General features: G+C 49.6%; 1 protein-coding gene across 1 annotated transcript in view; it reads left to right on the forward strand.

Annotated features, from left to right (window-relative positions):
• LOC146276446 (thyrotropin-releasing hormone-degrading ectoenzyme-like) overlaps positions 1-22,004 on the forward strand; it is an 87,478-nt gene extending 65,474 nt beyond the window's left edge. The window contains exons 10-19 of the mRNA XM_084702010.1: positions 999-1,087; positions 2,173-2,306; positions 2,500-2,555; positions 6,280-6,427; positions 6,605-6,702; positions 6,868-6,975; positions 17,487-17,654; positions 20,601-20,741; positions 20,964-21,045; positions 21,861-22,004. Coding sequence (XP_084558136.1) covers positions 999-1,087; positions 2,173-2,306; positions 2,500-2,555; positions 6,280-6,427; positions 6,605-6,702; positions 6,868-6,975; positions 17,487-17,654; positions 20,601-20,741; positions 20,964-21,045; positions 21,861-22,004 — 1,168 coding nt within the window. The remainder of the gene's footprint in view (positions 1-998; positions 1,088-2,172; positions 2,307-2,499; positions 2,556-6,279; positions 6,428-6,604; positions 6,703-6,867; positions 6,976-17,486; positions 17,655-20,600; positions 20,742-20,963; positions 21,046-21,860) is intronic.
• Positions 22,005-22,751: the final 747 nt, after the last annotated feature.

Below are 22,751 nucleotides of genomic sequence, written 5' to 3' on the forward strand. Positions count from 1 at the left end.
CGTCACAGGCGTTGTAGCGGGACACAACAAAGGAGAGCACCTGAGACCACTCAGCCTCACCAGGAGGTCTGCTGTTCCCTCCCCCTCCCCCCTCCCTCCCCACTTCCCTCCTTATAATAGTTTTAATTGCACAGCTGGGGTCCACTTTTTCACCGTGTCAGCCCCCTCCCCCCTCTCCCCCCCTGCCCTGCTGTCTGGCCGTAAAGCTTGCTGCCACTTAGCAGACAGAGAGGATAAGAGAGGACACAAGGCCACCCAGGTGTCGGCCATTTTGACAGGCATGAATTCAAAGCAGCAGCAGAGGCTTGTGTGCAGGTGCGAGGGGGCGGCGGTGGAGGGAGGGGGGGACGGGGGGACTGTTGGGATTGGGGGGCAGACAGACGGAATGGGGAGGGGTGGGGCTAGACAGACAGACAGACAGACAGACAGACAGACAGTGGCGAAGTGGCTGTATGACAGCTGTCAGACTCTGTTGTATTTGATGCCTGCTCCTGCCCAGGAGGATTGTGGGGTTGCGGGCGTGGGTGGGGGGGGTGGCGGAGGGTGCCTGCAGGCTGACAGCAGAGAGGGATGTGTGTGTGTGTGTGTGTACTGTTCAAGACATCAGCTCCATCACCCCCAGTAGAGATGATCATAGCACGCGTAGGGGAAATCTACAACAGTTATCAGTCAGCTCTGATTCCTCTCACCCTGTCGTTTGTGTGCATGCACTGGTGTGTGAGTTTGACAGAAAGAGTTAGACATACAGAGAGAGAGACGGATGGGAGGGGGGGGGGTAGAGGACGTGAGAACAAAAAATTGCACAAGGTATCATGGACCCTTTCAACTGAACCATCTAATAACTAAACAGAGAGAGCAGAGGGGAAAGAGAGGCTAAGGAAGACAGGAAGCAGGAAAGAAAAGAGGAGCTTCTGCACAACATTGGAGTGTGCCATGCTACAATTTGAGCAATGTTTCAACATGCACCTCTCCCTCTAACTCTTTATATCTCCCTCCAGTTTCCTGTGGCAGATTCCTCTAACGTTAGCAGTGGGGAACAGAACTCACATCTCCTCTGAAGCTATCATCTGGGTGGCCAATAAAACAGGTACTTTCTTCCTAACACATCCACACACATACACACTTACACACACACACACACACACACTTCATGAACACTCCTCTGCATAGCCTCTCTCATGCTATGACCATATATAGATGTCCTCGACCGCTGGTTGGAAGTGAAACATGAGGAGAGTTAATATTCCGGTCCAATCAAAGCAGGGTGTGTAATCATGTTACATATGGCCAAGAGCACCCCCACACCTCCCTCTGTGCTGCTCCTGTCTAATGAAACCAGCCATCCTTGTCTGTTTGGGATTGTGCTCACATAACACTGCATCCTGTCTCCAGTCTGCTTGCATGTGTAAGCTCTGTGTGTGTGTGTATGTGTGTGTGTGTGTGTGTGTGTGTGTGTGTGAGTTCAGGCTGTGAAGGGTGAAATGAGGTGCCAGTGAATTACAGTGTCTCCATGAGACAGACGTCCCCTATCATCTGAGTTAATTACAAGTGCCTCGTGATCCTCTGCACATCTGTCCTCCTCTCCTGGGCAGCATGGCTGGTGGCTGGCAAGGCTCTTTGCTTCAAATACACAATCATACAGAATACATATTCAGTACAAACTGCTCTTTTCCCAAATCCTCCAATCTCTACAAGTCTCCCCCACTTTCTTCTAACTTATCAGTCCCTCCACCCTTTCCTTCCTCTCTCCCTGGTTTAATTTAGCGTGAAATTCTCTTAGAGGTTTGTTGACGGGTGTTTTCCACTCTGTGTGACATCGTTTAGCCCCCTCAGGCCCTGCTAACCCCTCTCAGAATGATTCCTGTCATCCTGAACATGACAGCGACATATACAGCAGGGGAGAGGACATGGAGCACATATTCAACCCCCCTAATCACCACTCTTCAGGCACAGGGTGTCGAAAGTGTGACAGGCTTGGCTGGTCTGCACATCATCCTGCCTGCTGTCTATATGTGGTCAGATAGAACCACATTACAGCACCCCAACTGTGTCCCCAACACACACACACACAGACACACACACTAACACAGATGCACACACAAACCCACTTTTCCGAAGCATTCTAGTCTAAAGTGCATGCATGTAGTAATAGACACGTGCGTTTCTCTACAGAGACGCACAGAGTGGGACGTATGGAGGAAGACACCTGGTTGCTAGGCAACATCAACCAGACTGGCTACTTCAGAGTCAACTACGACCTTCACAACTGGATGCTGCTGATTGGCCAGTTGATGACCAACCCAGAGGTAGTCTCTTCCTCTTCTTTCTCCCTCACATTTAAATGGATCATTTCTGTGTCGATAGCAGGTGTAGTCCTACTGCACGACACCAACAATTAAAAACCTCTCTTTTCTTCTCTTTTTAACTCTTTTCATATTCTCTTTTCATATTCTATAATCTTATCTTCACGTCTTCCAATCCCCCTTTCTTTCCCTTTAGATGATCTCTGTTGGCAACAGGGCGGGACTTATTGATGACGTATTCAACCTGGCCAGGTGGGTGTGTTTCCTGTCTACAGTTTCAGCACAGAATTTGTTTCCTTTCAAAAAAGGTGGCAAGCTAGTCTGGGCTAGCCAGGCAAGCAAAGTAGACTCCCTAACCAGAGACGTGTGTTTTTGCGTGTGTGGGTGTTATGACATTTATAAGTGGTAGAGGAATGATGTACCATGTCTAAGGAGTGCTCCCTGTGTGACTGATTTCTTGGTTATGTGCACAGCTTGTAAGACACAGCAGCATTCATCTGCTGGACACGCAACACTGGAGATTCCTCGCACAAGCACAGATGGAGAGGGAGGGAGGGGTAGGGGAATGAAGGAGTTAGAAAGAGGTGGGATAGACAGAGAGCGGAAGAGAAAGGCCGAGAAGGAAATAAAGATGGCAGAGCGAGAGAGAGAGAATGCTCTCTGTAGTTGACAGCTTGCCTGCAGCGTGTCTTTGAACACGTAGCACCCTTCCTGTCTGGCTGCATCACGCCTCTCCTCTCCTCTGCTCTGCTCTCTCTCCTCTGCTCTGCTCTGCTCTCTCTCCTCTGCTCTGCTCTGCTCTCTCTCCTCTCTTCTTGTTTTGCTCTCCCCCCCCACTCATCTGTTCTGCTAGTCTACTTGCCTTTGCTTTCCTGTCCTCTCCTCTCCTTTCATCTCCTCTGGTTACCGCCCTTGTGTTGCCCAGGTATGCAGAGCTGGGTGGATAGAGGGAGAGAGGGATGGTGGAGGGATGTATGAATAGGACCTGAGCTAGGAGGAGCTGGGCTGGCTCAAAAAAGTGAACCACATGAGGGCTTGCTGTAGGCCCAGAGCTGGTGTATTCGGGAATGGGCTGTACTTGCCTTGCCAGGACTGTCATTGGAGAAACTGGTGGAATTCGGAGCAGGATTCATAACGTGTTCTCTATCTCTCATTTCTTTTCCTCCCTTTCACCTGCTCTCTGCATCAATTCCTTTTCTCTTACTCTTCTCTCTCTCCCCCCTTTTCTCTCTTGTCACTCCCTACTTCTCTCACTCTCTGTCTCTCTCTGATTAGCAGTGATGAATGCTGCCAGGCCTGCTATCTCCCAGAACGCTCCACAGACCGTACCTTAATGGCCAAACAATTAACAGGCAATTAGGATGTTAATGGCTCTTGTTAGCTGGGACAGCAGAGGAGGGGGGCCACAGAGTCCACAGTTTACCCTGTGAACCCTCAGAGAACAAGGACTGGAGAATGAAGGGATTTAATCAGTAAGAGGGTTCGTTGACACTTTTTCTGCTGACGTCCAGAATGTGTTTGAGAATCAGTGGAAGCTCAGCGGTGATAATGTGGCCGTGCTTCTGAATGGTAAGCATGTGACACTACAGGTGTGTCCCTCCTGGTGGTCTAATGGCAAATGTTTGAGTTGATTTATTCTGCATTTATGGTGCAGTGGAGCAGGATTGGATGGCGGGTGACAATGTGTGTGTGTGTGTGTTGGGGAGGGGGGGGGGGGGGGGGGTTGGGACCACAGAGTGTAACCACATGGATCCCAGGGTGCTGGGTACTGTAAAATAATAATTCATGGCAGCTTCTTGTCAATGCCTCGTTGTGGCTTTTTACTTCAAGTGTGTTTGTGTTTGTGTGTGGTTGTGTGTGTGTGGTTGTGTGTGGTTGTGTGTGTGTGGTTGTGTGTGTGTGGTTGTGTGTGAGTGTGTGCATGAACTCATTCACTGCCCAGTGGCAGAGTGCAGGGGCTCCAATATGGTGCGACAGTGATATGGTAATGTAGTATTCTTTTATTTTTAATGATTCCCCCCTCCTCGGCTCACAAGGCTGAATAATTCAAACATGGCGGTGAGAGGGAAGAGGGGAACAAACGCTCCGATCAGGCCCCGGGAAGAGAGACTTTGCTGGGGGAGAACTCTTCATCTCACTTGCTTCTTAGATTCGGTTGGAGCTGGAGGAATCACATGCTCGCACACTCACACACACAAAAACACACACAAGCACGCATACGAACACTTGAATGAAGCATGTATGAGACGGAGAGTTGGGGGCTCTTGGATGGATAATTATGTATGAAGGGAAGTCTTTTATATAGAGTTGTCTATATTAACTGTAGAGTGTGTGTGTGTGTGTGTGTGTGTGTGTGTGTGTGTGTGTGTGTGTGTGTGTGTGTGTGTGTGTGTGTGTGTGTGTGTGTGTGTGTGTGTGTGTGTGAGGGGACATGTGAGAGTGTGAATGTGTCTAAGTTGGAGACCTTACTGGGAGGCCTTCCCAGTTAAAAGCTTAATGAAAAGTCTGCGAGGGAACTGCTATTGAAATATACTGTATCAGTACATCCCAATGCACTGATTACATTCTCATTCATTTAAAGCATATAGCCAAGAGCATCAGGACTGTATGATTCCCATTAAGACATGTACTTAAATGACCCGTTTTCATGGGCTTGAAGCATATGATCAATGGTTAGCATATTTTCATGTAATATCCCTTTATGAGCAAAGTATTCCATGTGGCCTGTCACACTTAGTGTTTGATCACCTGAGCCCATATTATCATACTCTCAGTTCACTGGGCTAATACCTAATGGTGATTAAAGCAAAACAATATCAAATATTTATGCTCAGATTGATGTGACGCTGATGGAAATTTGCCAGTAGAAAGCATGATGAATTTTCTAATCAATGTTTGATAAAGTGTGTTATTACATGTACGGTACTCATGATTGAATCATGTTGTACCAACAGGTTACATATTTAATGCAGGTATGAATAAAAATGCAGCTCACCGCTCCAGAGCACCAATTGTGGAATGTATAGTCATAATGAGAGGAACCTCTCCTCTATTTGGCGTTTTTTTAATTTGTTTAGGTTAGATTGTAATTATGGCTACTTATATTTTATATTTTATTTTTATTCCCCTTAGTATCAGCTAGAACCCCCTTAGTATTAGCTAGACTTTGCTCCTTTTGTATAGTTAGTCCACATATTTAAGTTTCAATATTCCTAAATGTTTAATCTGTGCACCTCCCTGCCAAAGTAAATTCCTTGTTTGTGCAAACACTCATGGCGAATAAAATCCCTTCTGATTCAGATTCTGATACTATTTACTTACTTATTGACTTATTGACTTATCAGGGATGCATATTTCTGACTGTGGTGTGTAAGACTGTGTTGTATCACCAGAGGTATGTTCAGCAGAGGGGCTGTTGATTCATGTCAGTGATCAGAAAGGGAGCATTGCAACGCATGGTGTCAGAAGAAGAGAGATCTGAAGACCGGCGAGCAGACATTGGTTTGCAGGAGACACGCACATCTAATTTGAGCTCCTGTCTCACCCCCTTCTGGGTTGTCTCCCTCTCTCTCACTCCTGCTCGGTCCTTCTCATATCGCTCTTCCTTCTCCTCACTCTCTGGCATGTTTAAGCCCTGTTCAGAGAATTGTTGGATTGTGTGGGAGTGTGCTTCTGTGTTCAGATCCATGCCAGGTGGCAGATATGGTCGGCCCCAGCCCAGTTAGGTACCAATGACTTTCAGACCACCTGTATTCATGTTTTTTTTTTACACACAGAAATAACTGAATCAAGTGTGTCACTGGGATACGAGGCTTCTAACCATCCAACATGTTTTATAAACTGTGTTAGTACAGAAAGGAGAGATTCACCTGCGATTTAGTCCTGATCCAGTCTAATAAAATCTCTATCTCTCATCTGCCCTTCTCTCTCTCCTCTCTCTATTTCTCTCTACCTCTTTATCTGTCACCCACATCAGGGCAGGGTATCTACCCCAGAACGTGCCCCTTCAGATGATCTGCTATCTGCCCCAAGAGAGGGAGTTCCTGCCGTGGCACGCAGCCAGCAGGGCCCTGTACCAGCTGGACAAACTGCTGGACCGCACCGAAGACTACAGCCTCTTCAGCGTACGTATGATCATGTTGAAGATGACAACAAATATTGTTATAATACATATGAGTGTTATATTTATTCGGTGTTATAAGTTGTAGTATTCTTAAAGCAGTATTATTGGTATTAGTTGTGGTTACTTGAATTAAAGATGTGTACGTTTGGTTTTCTTACCATGTAATATGTGTTTCCAGGACTACGTTCTGAGGCAGGTGTCAGCCAGGTACCATAAGATGGGCTGGCCAATCAACACTCCAGAAGGCTCCATCCTTCAGGCCTCCTACCAGATTGAGTATGTCACCACATCACCCCTACATCACCACTGTGTTACATAGGTCAAATATATGCTTATCGTCCTACCATTAAAGTGTGTTCATGTGAACTATGTGTCCTTTTGCCAAATCTATTTCTGTTATGCTCCTTCTGACCCTTACATCCCTCCCTCCCTCCCTCCCAGAGAGTTGCAGAGAGAGGTGATCATGCTGGCCTGCAGTTTTGGGAACAAACACTGTCACCGCCAGGCGGTGGCTCAGATCTCTGATTGGATCTCCAGCAACAAGAACAGGTGAGACACACATCAGCACACACGCTCACACACACATACACACAGGAACAAAACAAACCATGACGAATTAGGCACAACGTGTCCATGGTAACACAGCATCCTGCATCTTATTCCCTGCCTGTTTCTCTCAGCAACATGTTCAGGAGTGCAATTCGTAATCAACAACAATGCCCCCTGCTTGGTCACCGTCATGACAACCCTTCAATAACACTCATGCATTCAGAAAAACACTTGCACAAACCCCTAAGTTCTCCTTTATACCCAGACCCCCCCCCAGGGTTGGCCTCTGACAAGCCTTCTCTTTTAAAGAGGAAAGTTTCTCCTGTGTGCTTCACCTCCTCTTGGCCTCCCTACCCTCTCTCCCTCCCCTCTCTCCCTCCCTTCCCTGCCTCCCCTCTCTCCCTTCCCTCTCTCCCTTCCCTCCCTGCCTCCCCTCCCTCCCCTCCATCCTTCCCTCCCTCCCTCCCTCCCTCCCTCCCTCCCTCCCTCCCTCCCTCCCTCCCTCCCTCCCTCCCTCCCTCCCTCCCTTCCCTCTCTCCCTCCCTCCCTCCCTCCCTCCCTCCCTCCCTCCCTCCCTCCCTCCCTTCCCTCTCTCCCTCCCCTCCCTCCCTCCCTCCCTCCCTCCCTCCCTCCCTCCCTCCCTCCCTCCCTCCCTCCCTCCCTCCCTCCCTTCCCTCCCTCCCCTCCCTCCCTCCCTCCCCTCCCTCCCTTCCCTCTCTCCCTCCCCTCTCTCCCTTCCCTCCCTGCCTCCCCTCCCTCCCTCCCCTCTCTCCCTCCCCTCTCTCCCTTCCCTCCCTGCCTCCCCTCTCTCCCTCCCCTCTCTCCCTCCCCTCTCTCCCTCCCGTCTCGCCAGCTTGAGATCACACACGGAGCAGACAGGTGGGAGTGCAGCGAACAAAGCTGGCCAGCTGTCAACTCTTTCACCTTTCCTCTCTGCCATGTCTCTCAGCCTCTTCACCCTCCTCTATTTCCCCCTCTCTCTCTCGCTTACTCTGTATGTGTTATCTATCTCCCCTTAATGTATATTGCATGACAGTTTCATGCAATATACAGTGATGGCTTTCGGTATGCGTAACGCTCCAGCCACCTTCCAACGCCTAGTCAACCTGGTGTTGGCTGACGTCCCTGATTGTTGCGCCTACCTAGACGACTTGATGGTCCATTCATCCACCTGGGAAAGCCACCTAAATACCCTACATACCGTATTCAGCCGCTTAGCAGCTGCCTCACTGACCCTTAATCTGGCGAAATGCGAGTTTGGGAAGGCAACTGTTACCTACCTCGGGAAGCAGGTGGGGCGTGGACAGGTACGTCCAGTTGCCGAAAAGGTCTCTGCAATAAGTGCTTTTCCTGCCCCTACTACAAGGAGAAACCTGCGTCGGTTCCTGGGTATGGCGGGCTACTACCGTTCCTTCTGCAGGAACTTCTCGTCTGTGGTGGCCCCGCTGACCAGCCTACTAAGCCCTGTCCGCCAGTTTCAGTGGACTGCTGAGTGCCAAGCTGCCTTTGACGCTGTGAAGGTACTGTTGTGTAGTTCCCCTGTTCTTGCAGGTCCCGATTTCGGCAAGCCTTTTAAAATGGAGGTTGATGCCGGTGCTGTCGGGGCAGGGGCTGTCCTGTTGCAGGAGGACGACGAGGGGGTTGACCACCCCGTGTGTTACTTCTCAAGGAAGTTTACTGGTGCTCAGACCCGCTACTCCACCATCGAGCAGGAGACTCTGGCGTTGTTGTTGGCGCTGGAATACTTTGAGGTTTACGTTGGTTCTAGTGTGTTACCAGTTGTGATATATACCGACCACAACCCTTTGGTTTTCCTGAATCGTATGTACAACAGCAACCAGCGCCTTATGCGCTGGGCGCTGTTCGTCCAAGGGTACAACTTGGTTATCAAGCACAAAAAGGGAGCTGATAACGTGCTCGCTGATGCCCTATCCCGTGTGTGGAGTCCTTAGGCAGCCCACGCAGTGGTCAGTATCTGTTGTAGGTATACTTTTATCTGTGGCACTTACGATGATGAGCTAGTGAGTGGTACATTGTTGTGTATGATGTGTACTACGTATGTATGTTCTGGCGTGTGTTCTGATGTGTGTTAACGTGCTTGTTCTGCCCTTTATGTACCCATCCTTGTTTTTCCGGGTCGAAAACCCTGGGTTTTCTCTTTTTGGGTGGGCGTGTTACGGTGTCTGTTTCTCTTCTCCTGTCTGTCAGCTCTCAGGTGTGGTGCGTTCCTGGCCTGATGACGTGGGCGTGTCCAGCAAGGCTCATCGTTATCCAATCGGAGGAGCTCATCACACTGTATTTAGCTGTCAGTATGTGTTTGTGTTGTGTGGGGAGAGGTTGGTGTTTGTTGGTAACATTGAGCATTTGAGCATACGATTACTACTGAACATTGAGCGTTGTTTATCGTATTCGGTTATTGGTTGTTGAGAACCGTAGGAGTTTTGTGTTACCTGTATTCTGGCCCTTGCCCTGGACGTCTGGAGTAGGGCTAGGTAAGATACCCTGGGGTATACAGTCGTCTAGGTAGGCGCAACAATCAGGGACGTCAGCCAACACCAGGTTGACTAGGCGTTGGAAGGTGGCTGGAGCGTTACGCATACCGAAAGCCATCACTGTATATTGCATGAAACTGTCAGGTGTCACGAAAGCAGATATCTCCGCAGCACGCGGAGACAAGGGGACCTGCCAGTAGCCCTTTAACAAGTCCAGCTTGGTAACGTAGGTAGCAGAACCGATGGTATCAACGCAATCGTCAATGCGCGGCAACGGAAAGGAGTCGGGGACTGTGACAGTGTTTACTTTTCTATAGTCTGTACAAAATCTATGGGTGCCGTCAGGTTTCGGTACCAGCAAACACGGTGAGCTCCAAGGACTGGAGCTGTGAGTGGCTAGCCCATTCTCCAGCAGGTAAGCAACCTCCCGTTTCATTATTTCCCTTTTTGCTGCGTTCACCCGATAAGGATGCTGCTTTATCGGGACGGCATCGCCCACATCAACATCGTGCACTAGCACGGTAGTGCGGCTTGGGACATCACCGCATATAGATGGGAAAGCGTCTACTAGCCTCACAATATCGGCTTGTTGCTCCCCACACAGATGCACTAATAGCGCCGGTAAGTTTGGCAGTAGTTCGGAGTTCGCCAACCGCGCACTGAGCTGAGCTGAAGCCATACGAGGACTCAACCCGTCCTCGTCGTCCACAGGTGCGTCAATAGCATCTTGGGACAGCACCACTGCAGCCACCGAGGAGACCGCAGGTTCGGTCGCGTTTGGGGGGTCATCTCTGGAGTGGTACAATTTCAGCATGTTTACGTGACAGACACGGCTCTGACGTTTACGATCAGGCGTCTTGATCACGTAATCTGTCTCGCTCAGCTTTCTGTCTACCTTGTAGGGACCAACGAAACGGGCAGAGAGGGATGAGCCCGGCACAGGCAGTAGGACCAAGACACGGTCACCAGGCTGCAAGGAACGGTACACAGCCTTGCGGTCAAACCGCGCCTTCATCCGCCCCTGTGTGGTTAACAACATCTCTGCAGCGAGAGCGCGCGCTGAATGCAGCCTCTCGCGGACCACACTCACATACTCCAAGACGTGTTTTGGAGGACTTGACGTGTCTAGTACTTGTTCTTTTAGAACCTTTAGGGGCCCTCGAACTGTGTGCCCGAAGACTAACTCAGCAGGGCTGAAACCTGTTGACTCCTGTACTACCTCCCTAGCCGCAAACAGAACAAAAGGAACACCCTCGTCCCAATCGTTCTTTGTGTCCATACAGTACTTCCTCAACATCGCTTTCAGAGTCTGGTGCCAGCGTTCTAGAGCACCCTGGCTCTCCGGGTGGTAAGCGCTGGACACCCTGTGTGTGATAGAGAGGGTTTTAAGCACCTGGGCGAACAACTTAGCAGTGAAGTTGGTACCCTGGTCTGTCTGTACCTCTTTCGGCAGACCAAATGTGGAAAAGAACTTCAACAGGGCTGCAACCACTACCTTGGTGGTGATGTTACGCAGCGGTATAGCCTCAGGATACCTAGTAGCAGCACACATAACGGTTAAGAGGTACTGGTTTCTAGACCTCGTCTTGGGCAATGGACCGACACAGTCGACTATCACCTTCTCAAAAGGCTCACCCATCACAGGAATAGGGTGGAGTGGAGCCGGCGGAATAACCTGGTTGGGTTTACCCATGAGCTGACACGTGTGACAGGTTCTACAGTGACGGGCCACGTCACCTTTCAAACCCGGCCAAAAGAAGTGCTGCAGGACACGGTTGTGTGTCTTGGTAACGCCCATGTGTGCTGACCAGGGAGTGTCATGGGCCAAGGACAGGACCTGTGACCTAAACAGAGTCGGCACAACAACCTGAATGACCGTGCTCCACTCTGTGTCGGGTCCCTGGTGTGAAGCCCATTTTCGTAGCAGAACTCCGTTCTCTAAGAAGTAAGCCAAGGGCTGCACATCAGCCCGCTCACGAGGCACAACCGCAGAAAAACAAGCCCTGAGTGTGGGATCTGTCTTTTGCGCGTTAACCAAGTCGTCCCGCGTAGCTGACAACATGGACTCTCCAGCCGTGGAAGACCGACCCAGGCTATGTGGTGCTTCCTTAGGTACTTCGTCAGCACGAAAGACCGGGGCAAAAATGGTGTCGTCCAGCCCAACCACACCACCCAACCGCCGTGACTGTGCTCGCGTCACCACACACGCTGGGAACACAGCGCACGAACCAGATGAGGTAGCAGGTACCTCAGGGACATCGAGGACCTCCAACACTGGCTTCACCAGGCCTCCTGCAATGTCGTTCCCCATAACTAAGGTGATCCCTTTTACCGGGAGACTAGGCACAACAGCGACTCTAAAACGTCCACTAACTAGATCCGATTGGATATACACAAAGTGCAAAGGCACTGGGACGTAGCCCATTTCTATTCCTTGCAATAGAACGTTTCCACAACAATACGACCCATCAGTCCATGGCAACGCATCGGACAGAATTACGGACTGGGAAGCTCCTGTGTCGCGCAGGATCTGAACGGGGACTTGAGACTCGGCATCACCAGTCAACGAGACTGACCCAGCAAATGTAAATGGGCCATAACCAGCATCGGGTGACTGACGTGGTATGCACGACTGGCCCTTGTTGTCAGACGTGGTCTGGAGCAACGCCAAGGGTTTGGTAGACGGCGCGTTAGGCGCGTTCTGTCTCTGCAGCTTCCTGCAGTCTGCCAAGAGATGTCCCTTGCGGTGACAGTAATAGCACTCGCGTTCCTCACTGCGACGACCTGGGGGGGGGAGTGGCCAAGAAGCGTTCTTGGTCGGTGTGGTGGTGATACTAGAGGCTGCAACACCCCGAGACTCGGGACGGGGCGCGCTAAACGTTGTCCTGTGCGTTAGGGCAAACTCGTCAGCTAGCACTGCGGCTTGGGACAATGTCGCTACCTTCTGCTCGTTCATATACACCACCAGCCTTTCTGGCAGGCTGTTCTTAAACTCCTCCACCAACACTAGCTCCCGGAGAGAAGCGAAGTCACTGCACTTACTGACTGCGCACCACCGGTCAAACAGCATTTGTTTCTCCCGAGCGAACTCCACATGTGTCTTTCCCAGACTTTTCTTGTGGCCTCGAAACTTTTGCCTATACGCTTCGGGGACCAGCTCATAAGCACGGAGTACTGCGGTTTTTACGCACTCGTACTGTAAGCTATCCTGCAACGGCAAAGCCGACACGATCTCCTGTGCTTTTCCGCACAGCTTACATTGCAGCAGCAACGGCCAAACCTCTCTGGGCCACTTCAAGGCGGTAGCGATGCGCTCAAAAACGCCAAAGTAAGAATCCACCTCCGTCTCTCTGAACGGTGGAACACGCGCTATGTTTTTGCTCACGTCGAATTGGAGCGTCTGACTTGATGGAGGGCCGCTGTTTATGCCAGCTTCTAACTCAAGCTGTCTTATCCGAACTTTTGCCTCAGCGTCTATCCTGCGTTTCTCAAGCTCGAATTCATACAGCCTGGCCTGTTCTCGCTCTTTCCTCTCGCCCTCCAGTCGGGCCAACCTCACCCTGAGTTTAGCCGCAAGAGAACCAGGAGTAGCATTAACGCTGTCTGTCGACAAGACCGGAGAAGGAGGTGGTGTTTGTCTCTCGACATCCTCCACGTCTTCCTTTCCCTCAACAAACACCCCTTTCTCCTCTAAGCCTTCCCTGACCAAGGCCAGGAGCTCAGCCTTACGGGCCTGCTTCGGGGGCTCCAGACCGTAGTGGTCCGCTAAGGCGTGAAGGTCCTCAACACGCAGCGTCTCTAGCAGAACCACGGAAGGCTCCTCAATAAAAGAGGACACGGCCGAGGTAGCCATCACACACACACACACACAACAACCCAACAAACTAACGTGGCTCACAACCGCGCCAACCACCCTCAGCGCTCACCAACGTGCGGACCGAAGGCCTGCACTTTAATCCCGGACGAGCCCCCAACTGTTACGCCTCCTCCAATGGCTCGGGTGAGGAGGAGCACGCAACTGCCCTAGGCCGCACAGTGGTGAGGGATGCGAGAGTGTAGCCCCAACAAACGTGTTTGCCACAACCAAGGATGCCGTGTACACAGGTTTAATAAGTACGCATGTACATTTACATACACAAACAAACAAAACAAACAATGGGGGAGGGACAACAACAACGGGGTAGGAGTAGGGCAGTGCCAGCGGTCTGTCAAATCAAAGAAATAATACAAAAGGTCCCTAATCTTCCCCACCCCTATACTCTTTCCTAACACCAACTAAACTACAACTAACCTCACTGCTACAAGACACAGGGTGACAGCCGCTAGCTTCTAACCTAGTGTATATAACAGAGGGTTACCTACGGGTGTATGTATACCCCAGGGTATCTTACCTAGCCCTACTCCAGACGTCCAGGGCAAGGGCCAGAATACAGGTAACACAAAACTCCTACGGTTCTCAACAACCAATAACCGAATACGATAAACAACGCTCAATGTTCAGTAGTAATCGTATGCTCAAATGCTCAATGTTACCAACAAACACCAACCTCTCCCCACACAACACAAACACATACTGACAGCTAAATACAGTGTGATGAGCTCCTCCGATTGGATAACGATGAGCCTTGCTGGACACGCCCACGTCATCAGGCCAGGAACGCACCACACCTGAGAGCTGACAGACAGGAGAAGAGAAACAGACACCGTAACACCCTGCTTGCCCTCTTTTTTTCTCTCCCACCCCCCCCCCCCCTCCCCCCGTCTTCTCCATGTCTTTTTTAGCTGTCTCTTCTGGCCTGGCTGTGTTACTGTCTCTTCTGGCCTGGCTGTGTTACTGTCTCTTCTGGCCTGGCTGTGTTACTGTCTCTTCTGGCCTGGCTGTGTTACTGTCTCTTCTGGCCTGGCTGTGTCACTGTCTCTTCTGGCCTGGCTGTGTCACTGTCTCTTCTGGCCTGGCTGTGTTACTGTCTCTTCTGGCCTGGCTGTGTTACTGTCTCTTCTGGCCTGGCTGTGTTACTGTCTCTTCTGGCCTGGCTGTGTCACTGTCTCTTCTGGCCTGGCTGTGTTACTGTCTCTTCTGGCCTGGCTGTGTTACTGTCTCTTCTGGTCTGGCTGTGTTACTGTCTCTTCTGGCCTGGCTGTGTCACTGTCTCTTCTGGCCTGGCTGTGTCACTGTCTCTTCTGGCCTGGCTGTGTTACTGTCTCTTCTGGCCTGGCTGTGTTACTGTCTCTTCTGGCCTGGCTGTGTTACTGTCTCTTCTGGTCTGGCTGTGTTACTGTCTCTTCTGGCCTGGCTGTGTTACTGTCTCTTCTGGCCTGGCTGTGTTACTGTCTCTTCTGGCCTGGCTGTGTTACTGTCTCTGTCTTGGCTCATCTGGTCGGCCCGTTCATTTACCTTGTAACCAAACTCAATTTTTTTTGTCATCTGTTGTTATGTGAGAGGGTGTTAAAAGAGGCTGAACCTGTCTGGAGAACTGCTGTCCATGTACTTGTGAGGTGGCATACTAACCCAAACATGGCTGCAGTAGCTAGTCTGGATGTCTCCTCAGGTCAGGGATGATGTCATCCTAAACATTGAGACAAAAAAAGAGAGAGAAAGAGAAAGGAGGAATAAAAAAAAAAAAAAAAAAAAAAGGAATTTCTCTGCATCATTCAGGAGTTTGACTGTGGAGCTGTTGAGATCATGTGCTTAGTTTTTTCTCACGTCTTTCTCTCTTTATTTCTGTCCTTTTTTTATCTCTCTCTCTCTCTTCGTCAATCTCTCTTTTCGCCCTGTCATCTCAGTCCCAGTAATCCTTAATTCAAGAGCCGGAATGAAAGATTGAGTTACATTAGTTATGCACATTATGACCTAGAAGTTCATAATTTCTCTTTCAAAAAGAGAAATATTCCTGTCAAGAATCCTTCTCTGTCTCCTTCTGTGATCCTTCTCTGTGCACCTGTAGTAGTCCCATTTACTATATCTATCAAAAGTGAAGGAGTAAACTTGCTTTGTTTTAACAGACTCGAACATTATTTAAACTGTCGAATGACTGTGAGAATGACTCAACTGGCACAATATCCAGTTGACAATAAAAAACAATCTGTGTGTACTGTCAAGGTTCTGAAGGAGTCAAATGGAACTCTTTATCGTTTGAGAGGGTTCTGCAGCAGCAGCAGTTTCCCTGAGTGGCGCGCCATACTGTACAGAGCAACATATTTGACTGTGCTTTCTCTCAGTTGCTGCATCCATGAAAGTGTGAGACCTCAGAATAAACAGCAGATTTGGAGGAAGGACTTTGGAGTCCCCATGGTCCGGAAGCCCCTTGCGAGTCAGCACTGGCCTCAGCAGAACTTAGTGATTCTGCTTAGTCAGATGGAGAACAGTGACCCAGAGAGCCCAGCATCAGGCTGACAGAAGGTCTTGGGACATCCACAATATTCCATCTCGTGTTCAAACAGGGCCGGGGTGTGCTGGTGATGATGTCGCAGCCTGAGAGAGATGCTCTCTTGCCCTGGCCTCCCCAGACACATTGTTAGGGAGCATTCTACCTCTCTCTCTCTCTCTCTCTCTCTCTCTCTCTCTCTCTCTCTCGCTCTCTCGCTCTCTTTCTCTCCTCTCTCGCTCTCTCTCTCTCCTCTCCTTTCCATCTGGTCTGTCAGAGGAGTAGGAGTGTTACACCCCAGAATCCTACAGAGAAATGCTACCAGTGGTTGTTAAACAGTGGACATGTAGCATGTTCCCGTACAGAAGAGACCAGACATATTTCTCTATCCTGTGTTTGGCTCCGTTGGCTTCAAACTAGTCTATCATCCTGAGATTTCTACTAATCTCTCCATTCCTGCTTGCAGAGTTTAACTTGCTCATTATATAATCTGAAGGCAGACAGCAACTCTAATGTACCTACTGTACTTACTGTTACCCAATATGGTCCCAAGTCCTGAGGGTAAAGCTGGAGCTGATCAGCTGCACACACACGTTCTCAAGCAGGGGCTGGGAGTGTGTGGAGGGGCTGGGGGTGTGTGGAGGGGCTGGGAGTGTGTGGAGGGGCTGGGGGTGTGTGGAGGGGCTGGGAGTGTGTGGAGGGGCTGGGGGTGTGTGGAGGGGCTGGGGGTGTGTGGAGGGGCTGGGGGTGTGAGGAGGGGCTGGGGGTGTGAGGAGCCACAGCCCCTCAGTTCAGCCATCTGGTGGGAGCTCAACAGCAGACCATGTCATCACACAGACTGGTGCTGCAGGTCCAGAGCAGGCCAGACCCACGGCTGAGCCAGGGCCACACAGCAGGCCAACACGCCAGCCAGCCAGGCAGGCCGACACGCCAGGCAGCCAGCCAGCAATTCAGCCAGCCAGAAAGTCAGCCAGCCAGCGAGCTAGTCAGCCAGCCAAGCAGGGTTCCTTATAAGTGGAGCATCAAAAGCGATTTGCCAGTTGAAAAACAAAGGTAATGGTCCCTGCTCCAGCGCCACGCCCCAGTACCTTGTTGTAACATTTACACGGCACAATAGTCCCTTTCCCCCAAAAAAACACATTAACATGGGAGCAAACCAGACTGCGTAGATAAAACCCAGGTTAGTGATTTGCAAATCTGATGTTACAGTAATGTGCGTGCGTGTGTACTTGTGTGAGCAAATGCATGCGTGTGTAAGTGAACATTTCAGTAAACATCCTCCATTGTTGAAAAGGCGGCTGTGACTGTAGTGTAGCGAACACTATGTGATTATCGTGGCTCAGTGAGATGTTGAGAGTGTTGAAGTAAGTGATGTGTAAGACTATGAACAAAACAAGTCATTCTACGAGCTCTGACTCTCTGACTGTTCCGAATCCATTTAGTGTTTTCATAGATATCTATCTGCCACATTACAGACCACTCAGCCAGCTTTGATCCCCATAACAGATGACAAGGCTGTCAATAAAGTTGGATAAAAGAGATCATTGTGTATGTCTGTGCACCCATGACGGTCTGTGTATGTGCCTTTGTACTCACTCATCTGTGTTTGTATGTGTGCTGTTTTGTGTGTGTGTGTGTGTGTGTGTTTGCCCAGGATCCCTCCTAACGTGAGGGACATAGTGTACTGCACCGGCGTCTCTCTGATGGACGAGGATGTGTGGGAGTTCATCTGGATGAAGTTTCACTCCTCCACCGCCATCTCCGAGAAGAAGGTGCTACTGGAGGCTCTCACCTGCAGCGACAATGCCTTCCTCCTCAACAGGTGCCTAGTGGACTACACTATCAAACATTGTACTATACCAGACAATACAACTCTACGCTAAACTATGCTATACTATACCATACTGCACTATACTATACCATATCATACTATGCTGTTTTGTGCTGTACTATACTTTGCTAAACATCAAGATAACAGTTTATGAACAACAGGGGGAGAACAACTTCCAATAACCTACTATGATACTAAGTTTCCAATGCTGTGTTTAAAGTATCAATGCTATGTCACATAACTCACAGCCATCTCTGACATTCTCATCAGAACATCAATTGGTCTCAGTAATCAATCACTGGTCGGCCCATCAGAACTCATTTATAATCAATCACTCAGCGATCATAACCCATCAGCCACCTGTCACTCTCCCAGCAACACACCGAAATATCTCATGATAGAACTTTGATTCACAGCCAAACGACATGTCGCGTGTCATAGACAATACACTTCCAGAAATATATTCAGTCTGTCTTGGCAACTCATGACACACACACAATACACAAACACCCACACAATACACACACATACAGCACACACACACACACAGAGACATACACACGGTTCTGTAAGTGCTTGCTCCTCCTGGTCTCCCAGTTTGTATGACATATTGTGTCATCTGGGGCCATGAAAGACTGTGGCAGGAGAAGCAATATTTGTGTTTATAACACAGCACCAGATTCAAATTGCTTCTACATTAGCATGTGTTAGCGAGAGGATGTCAGACTTTCACAGCATCATCTTTTGCTCTAACTTTAGAGTTAGCGTTAGGAGATGTGTTTGGGATGCCAGACTCACTGTGCTTCTGTACGCTAGAAACTGGTGAACAGAAAAGTGGGACAGGAGGAATAGCAAGTTGGAACATTGTCTGGAGACCAGATCCAGGATAAGTAATCACAAGGTGGTGAAAGAGGGACGTGTGTGTGTGTGTGTGTGTGCATGCGTGTGTGTGTGTTTGGCCATTAGCCAAGACTGCTAATTAGCATGACCCTCCGTGTCCCTGGAAGGGTTCGTGTGGGAAGGAAGGCAGGAGTGGGGTGGAGAAAGTGGGGGGTAAAAGAAGAGGGGGAGGGTAGAGGCTGAGGTGAGGGCAGAGGTCAGGCAAGGGGAACTGATGAATAGTGTGTTTGGATTGGAGACAGAGTTTGGGGCGGCGGTGTTCCATAAGAGGTAGAGGCTGGTGGAGGGGGGGAGAGGAGGGGAGGGGCTGGGTCAACAGAGGAGGGGCAGGGATTTATCCAGCAGGGTCTCCTTCCATCCATCTTATCTGGTTGCTGCTCTAGTTTAGGGAGCAGCACGGACCCAGTCTCCCAAAGAACACAACTATTGATTTAGGGATTGAATCTCTCTTGAATTTCACACAGCATGCAACTGCCGCGCAGCCTGAAAATAACCCTGGCACCGCGATTAGGTGTGTGAGTGTGTGTGTGTGTGAACATGTGTGTGTTTGTGTGCACGTTCTGTCTGCGAGTTTGTGCATGCACGTGTGTGTATTTGTGTGTACAGGTTGTCCTAGCAGTGTAAGTGTTCCTCTGTCTACCTGTCGCTGGTGAAAGTGGTCAGGATAGATGGCCCGTGTGGCCATCACACACAGCTGCGAGGATCAGATAGAAAGACCTCTGCATCTCATATTGATTTCTGCCTCCCTCAGACCCAGGAGTTAATAGTATCCCCATCCTCCATGGTGCTGTTAATGCATGTAGCCATTCGCTCAGTCCAACAAGCGCATATTCACTCACTCACACACACACACGCACACACACATGCACACAGACAAACACACTTTTTTTCCCCCTCTCTCACGTTTGCCTCTCTAAGATGAGGTAATTTCACCACCACTACGGAGCTAACCTTTCCTTCCCACAAGCCTCGGGGGTGAAGACATTTCCTGTGTGAGCCTTTCAGATAGCCGCCGTGAGAGGTTACACATATTTTCGGTTCGCCGGGGCATTGGGTAGGCTGCATGCAACATGTGTGTGTGTGTGTGTATGTGTGTCTGTGTGTGTGAGAAAGTCGAGGCCACAGGTTGTGTGGTGCAGACTGTGAAACAGGGATGCTGGTGGGGCGCAGTGTGAATTCATACACTGAAGAACATAAATCAAAGGTGTTGATCACTTCATGCTACACACTCTCCTCTGTCTGGGGTGGGTAACGAGCCTGGCATCACTTCCTGGATGGGGGTCGGGGGGTCGGGGGGCCTTCTTGTTTTGCCGTGTTCCGTCTCCACAGTCTCCACTTGTTTCAGCTGGAGGACACATCCAATCAGTAAGAAGCTGAGCAACACAGGATCTGTCACTGAGCAGAGAGATAGAGCGAGAGAGAGAGAGAGAGAGAGAGAGAGAGAGAGAGAGAGAGAGAGAGAGAGAGAGAGAGAGAGAGAGAGAGAGAGAGAGAGAGAGAGAGAGAGTGAGAAAGAGAGAGTGAGAGACAAAGACAGAGAGACAGAGAGACAGAGTCTCAAGAATGACACAGGACCACCACACCCCCTCACCCCCTCACCCCAACCCTCCCCCACACACACACACGTTTTCCCTTGTGTATAAATATCAAATTGAAACTTACCACCATAACGGTGTCTCTGAGTGTAATATCGGGTTTTTTTGCCGGCTTGACACTTTCTGCTCATTTCCATAAGCGTCTGTATCTCTGTTTGATGAGGTCTGATCGTGTTTGGATGCTGACACATGATATTACAACTCTGGATTGATCATTGAATTATGCATCCTCTGTGTTTGTACTGTGTGTGTGCAGTACTTCCACATACTTATCCTTTTTTGAAATGGCCTGTATTTTTGTATTGGAGGATATCAATGAACAAAACACTTTTGAATAGGAGTGTCTCTTTTGCTATGCCAAGAGTTTAACCTTAACCCCTATTTCAATTATTTTTCCATTTTTCTTACATCTAACTCTCTGCTTCCTCTTCCTCTTTTTCAGACTGTTGAACCTGTCTCTGAGTTCAGACCTGGTTCCTGACCAGGATGTCATTGATGTGGTCATCCACGTAGGCCGGAACCCCCACGGTAGACACCTGGCCTGGCGCTACTTCAGAGACAAGTGGGACATCCTCAACGCACGGTGAATATCTCTGACTGAAATTACAACTAAAGAAGTTTGTTGTCAAGTGTACAAGTGACACTGTAGTAAAGGTTGTTAGACCCTGATGTAGCTGACTTCCTCTCCTCTCTCCTCGCTTCCTCCCTCCTCTCCTCCTCCCTCCCCTCCTCCTCTCTCCCATCTTTTCCTCTATTCCTGACCTCCCTTCCTCTCTCCTCTCTTCTGCTCTGTCTTGTCTGCTAGGTATGGAGAGGCCTTGTTTATGAACTCCAAACTCATCAGTGGAGTGACAGAGTTCCTCAACACAGAGACAGAGCTTAACGAGGTATTGAGGTGTGAGTGTGTGTGTGTGTGTGTCAGTCTCTGTGTGTGTGAGAGGGCCCTCACCCATTCGGATTTCCACATCCAGGTTTGTTCACAAAAGATATCCGTTTTGGAGAAACTGTGGTATCTGACTTCTCTCCACTGGCTCAGGCTTCACATCAACTGATCATTAGACCTCGGATATAGTTCAGTGCTCTGATAGGCACAGTAAGAAACCTTCAAGGCAAGGTCTGCTCAAAGCCCCCTGCCTCACAGGCATGGTCTTCACAAAGGAAACTTTGTAGTCCTCCACCACTAATTGGCTAAAAAGCTTTGCTGCATCAGTGAAAATATAGAACTTTTAGGAAAACTTCATGGCTAAATGTTCCTTCCCTTTCACAGCTGAACATTGTCTAACAGCTTCACGTGATCTTTTCACTTCAATGCATTCATGCTGTTACTCAACCGGTGATAATTGGTCACAAAAGTGTATTGTTGTGTTTTTCTCACTTAATCAGGCAGGGGTGTGATGCATTGATCAGTGACTGAATGCTCCCTCATTTCCTGCTGTAGTCCCTGCAGTCCCTGAGAGGGGAGACGCCTCATGTAGAGTAAATGTCTCACTCCCTGCCTCTCTCTCTCTCTCTCTCTCTCTCTCTCTCTCTCTCTCTCTCTCTCTCTCTCTCTCTCTCTCTCTCTCTCTCTCTCTCTCTCTCTCTCTCTCTCTCTCTCTCTCTCTCTCTCTCTCTCTCTCTCTCTCTCTCTCTGTCTTCTATATCTATCTCCCAATCTTTCTCTATTTCTGTCATTCCTTCCCCCCTTTTTCCTCCTCTTCAGCTGAAGGAGTTCATCCAGACCAGCGGTGGAGGGGCAGGGCCTGCGTTTGCTCGGGCGGTGGAGATCGTGGAGGCCAACGTGAGGTGGCACAGTCTATACGAACGCCAGTTCTACCAGTGGCTGAGGAAGTCCCCCAACGGCTAACCACTAACTGCTAGCACCACTGGGAACACATGGAGCACGGATATACCTCTTTGACATACAACTTCAACAACAACAACGACAACAACAACCATAGACCATTAGTGAAGGGCGGATGAACGTCAAGGTGCACACACAAACAAGCTAGAAAACAGCCTCAACAGAGAGAACGGTAATACTTTAATTTGGACTGCTAATAAGACACCCCTTTCTTCGAATCTGAGAAAAGAGTCACTGGTGAGAGAAAGAGAAAGAGAGAGAAAGAGAGAGAGAGAGAGAGAGAGAGAGAGAGAGAGAGAGAGAGAGAGAGAGAAGACTACGTTTGAGGGCTTTTTTGGATTAGCTCTCCTTGAGGGAGGCAGATGAGGTATACATATTGCATGGTGGACTTCAGCTTCAGTGACTCTTGAATTTAGTTTTGTGCATGGTTTTGAAATCCGCTCCCCCCCTCCTTCCCCCCTCGTATCTGTTGGTTCTCAAGTGAGCTGACCCAGTAACCTCTTTAAGACTGACCGCAGAACCTCAGGTCAGGTACTCTCTGTAGCCTAGAAGATGGAAGGACAGGCAGATGGACAAATGAGGTGGCATAGAAGGGAACAGCTTACAGAAGAAGGAACATTGCAATATGATGCTATGGAAACAAGCACAAAACACTCTTATTCTGACAATCAGTACTATGATTGGGACAAGACGAAGAGGAACTCGACAAGTATTCGGCAACAGAAACGCTTTGGGACTGGTCCTCCTCCT

Source organism: Hypomesus nipponensis, chromosome 7 (assembly GCF_054491055.1).
Source record: "Hypomesus nipponensis isolate SF chromosome 7, ASM5449105v1, whole genome shotgun sequence".
Lineage (NCBI taxonomy): Eukaryota > Metazoa > Chordata > Actinopteri > Osmeriformes > Osmeridae > Hypomesus > Hypomesus nipponensis.